Consider the following 3,575-nt stretch of genomic DNA (forward strand, 5'->3'; position numbering starts at 1 on the left):
ATGACTCATGAAGCATTCATTGTCAACCAATAACTCTCCCACATACCCTTTCTCTTGGCCAAATTAAGATGACACGTGTCCATTTTTCTCTCTCATCCCTTCATGTGTATCTCTCTATTCTTACCAATTCATGAGCTGGTGGGAGGTTCCATATGGTATGGGATTCGGGCTGCCTATAAATACTCCTTATATTCACTTCATTTCTTCACAGAATACCATCTTTATTTCATTTGCCTCAACTTGAAACCAAGGAAAAGTTCAATTTCTCACTACAGTACAACACAATTAATCATATGGAATCCTTTTCCTTGTGTTTCTTGATTCTGGTCTTGGTTTTCTTCCTCTATGTCCTAAATTACACCCTCAAATTGCTGAACATTGGACATGTTCAATTGCCACTTCCACCAGGAACAATGGGTTGGCCTTATATTGGTGAAACCTTCCAATTATACTCACAAAACCCAAATGTTTTCTTTGCCTCAAAAGTCAAGAAGTAAGTTCAATTTCCTTGCTTCTAGTAAGAGATATCAAGTTGAAAAATTGAACTTTTGCAAGTTATTTTGTTAGGAATTCAACTTCCTCCCTCGGTCTAATCCCCTCACTGAAATTCCTGGGTCCATCGTGCTTTTAGAAACCTTGAATTCAAGACCCCGTTATTCTACCACCAAAGATATTAGTAGATCACACTTTTTTTTTAGTTCAATGTTTTCTGAAATGGCTTCTTGATTTGATTTTTTACAGGTATGGTTCAATATTCAAGACTCACGTCTTGGGATGTCCTTGTGTGATGATTTCAAGTCCAGAGGCAGCGAAAGTTGTATTAGTGTCTAAAGCTCACCTCTTTAAGCCCACGTTTCCAGCTAGCAAGGAGAGAATGTTGGGGAAACAGGCCATATTCTTCCATCAGGGAGAGTACCACAACAAGCTTAGAAAACTCGTCCTCCGTGCATTCATGCCTGAGGCAATCAAGAATATCGTATCAGATATCGAATCATTAGCCATTGGTTCCCTCAAGTCGTGGGAAGGAAAAATGATAACAACTTATCAAGAGATGAAAACAGTATGTCACACTTCCTAAATAATCACTGACTAAAAAACAAGGACAAAAGAAGGGGAATAAATTCCCCTGTTATACTACTAAAGAACTTGAAATCTTGACACTGATAACTTTCATATTGATTGCTGCAGTACACATTCAATGTCGCATTACTGTCAATCTTTGGAAAGGATGAAGTACTGTACAGAGAAGATCTAAAGAGGTGTTATTACATTCTTGAAAAGGGATACAATTCGATGCCAATCAATGTTCCTGGAACACTTTTTCACAAGGCAATGAAAGCTAGGAAGGAATTGGCACAGATTTTGGCTAAAATTCTGTCCCTTAGGAGACAAATGAAACATGATCACACGGATTTACTTGGATCGTTCATGGGGGAGACAGAAGGACTAACCGATGAACAAATTGCAGACAATATCATTGGTGTAATCTTCGCTGCCCGTGACACAACTGCTAGTGTTTTAACATGGATTATCAAGTACCTCGCTGAAAATCCAAGTGTTCTCCAAGCTGTCACGGTAAGATTCCATATCAGGAAAAGTAAACCAGTTTGTTTAATGATGGTTTCATCATAAGATGCAAACTGTATATTCTAACCAAAATGTTAGAACTAACTTGTCGCATTCTTTTCTTTGCATGTTTCTTGACCTTACAGGAAGAGCAAGAAGCCATAAAGAAGTACAAAGAAGAGTGTAGCGAAGAGAAGGTTTTGAACTGGGCAGACACCAAGAAAATGCCAATCACAACAAGGGTCATCCAAGAAACACTTAGAGTGGCCTCTATTTTATCTTTTACATTCAGAGAAGCTGTTGAAGATGTCGAGTTTAATGGTGAGTTGAAATGAAATATTTGTCTAAAACATGATGAGAATGCAACTTAAATCTCAGCGTGTTTTGATAATAACAGATCCAATACCCCTAGTTTGGCCTGCCAATTTGATGAATGGTTGTTTAATATCTTTAATATTTTTTAATGCATGTTCTAACCATTTTCTTCTTCGAATTTTTTGTAGGATACATCATTCCAAAAGGATGGAAAGTGTTGCCACTTTTTAGGAACATACATCACAGCCCAGAAAATTTCTCTGACCCAGAGAAGTTTGATCCTTCAAGATTCGAGGTAAATATGCACAAAGTATCATTGATTTTTCTAAAATGCGAGTGTTATTGAATCGTAGATATTCTCATCTTCCATGATCTAATGGCGCATACTTTCAACTGGACAGGCACCTCCAAAACCCAATAGTTTCATGCCATTTGGCAATGGGACCCACTCATGTCCTGGAAATGAGTTGGCCAAGCTAGAGATTTTGGTCCTTGTACACCATCTTACTACCAAGTACAGGTAAGAGCTTTAAAATCAATTTCATAAAAATCCAACATCTAATCAAAAATCAATTTCCAAACAGAATCTTCAAACCTGCCCTAATTTTTTGTAACCTAAATACAGCCACATCAAGAGCCGTGCATGTTTGCAAACCTCAAATTTCCTAAATCAGTATCTTATTGGAAATATCTTGTACGCACCAGTTCTATATGTGGCTGAAATTCAGCCATATCAAGACTGGGAGTATAGACAAGAATTTCTCCTTTTAATATGTGGTGGAATTTCGTTTCCTAAAAATAGCATGTCGCATAAATATCTTCTAAATCATTGAATTTGCTTCAATCTTTCGATCTTGATTCTTGCAGGTGGTCTATGATTGGCCCACAAAATGGAATCCAGTATGGACCCTTTGCCCTTCCCCAGAATGGATTGCCAATCAAACTCTCGCTCAAAATATAGAGATTGATAACAGAAGCCCATTACCATTTACCCAAGCATACAAAAACTATCATTTCGCCAAAACACAGAACCAGAAAGTTAACATTCTATACTATTGGAGTCCATGTGAATGTACACGGGGTGCACATTAATTGTATATGATCGAGCATCATCAAGTGCACACAGTAAACCTCAGTCTCCAGAAGGTGGAATGTACCAACTAGAAGAAGACTTCTGATGGAAAACAGCACACAAAAACCAATTATGCAAAGGTTTCCCATAGATAGCGACGACGAGTTTGAACAATGTGAAGAAGGTTTAAGCGATATTCTTTTCAGATCAAGGACGAGAGACTAGAGGATAGGCGTAGATCTATGAATTACATAGTTAGCAATATTCTTTTAATTTCCCTTCAGTGTTGAGTAGTCATACCCATGTAAAAAGTCCGCAAGGCAAATAATGAAAATCTTAAAAATTATGTTCCCATCAACTCCCAAATCTCATTTGAACTATCAGAATTATTCTAATATTTTTCTTACCATTGTTAATATCATTAACACGAGCAGCATGTTGCACATCTTAAAGACATTACCACATACGGCCAGTAGTCAAATTGACAAAAAGCAAACATAGTGAAGAGCCAAAGGAATCATTATTTTTTGTTGTGTATATGAATAATCTTACTCTTTGGCATACAAATTACTTGGTCTTCAACACAAATGATGCTAAAAATGTACTCTGGTAACTGAAACAT

At 37.2% G+C, this 3,575-nt stretch overlaps 1 protein-coding gene across 1 annotated transcript; it reads left to right on the forward strand.

Moving 5' to 3' along the window:
* Positions 1-200: 200 nt before the first annotated feature.
* On the forward strand, positions 201-3,305 carry LOC140863345 (abscisic acid 8'-hydroxylase CYP707A2-like). The gene is made up of 7 exons (XM_073266710.1): positions 201-493; positions 742-1,060; positions 1,189-1,575; positions 1,713-1,887; positions 2,070-2,176; positions 2,283-2,401; positions 2,749-3,305. The coding sequence occupies exons 1-7, from the start codon at positions 294-296 to the stop codon at positions 2,840-2,842; spliced, it is 1,401 nt and encodes a 466-aa protein (XP_073122811.1). The 5' UTR covers positions 201-293; the 3' UTR covers positions 2,843-3,305.
* Positions 3,306-3,575: the final 270 nt, after the last annotated feature.

This window comes from Henckelia pumila, chromosome 4 (assembly GCF_033568475.1).
Source record: "Henckelia pumila isolate YLH828 chromosome 4, ASM3356847v2, whole genome shotgun sequence".
NCBI lineage: Eukaryota > Viridiplantae > Streptophyta > Magnoliopsida > Lamiales > Gesneriaceae > Henckelia > Henckelia pumila.

Bases quoted from the DNA above. Each gene is read 5' to 3' on its own strand.
- LOC140863345 (XM_073266710.1), top strand. From the start codon at position 294: ATGGAATCCTTTTCCTTGTGTTTCTTGATTCTGGTCTTGGTTTTCTTC. The intron at 2,177-2,282 runs GTAAATATGCAC...TCAACTGGACAG, and splicing joins TTGATCCTTCAAGATTCGAG to GCACCTCCAAAACCCAATAG. The intron at 2,402-2,748 runs GTAAGAGCTTTA...TGATTCTTGCAG, and splicing joins CATCTTACTACCAAGTACAG to GTGGTCTATGATTGGCCCAC.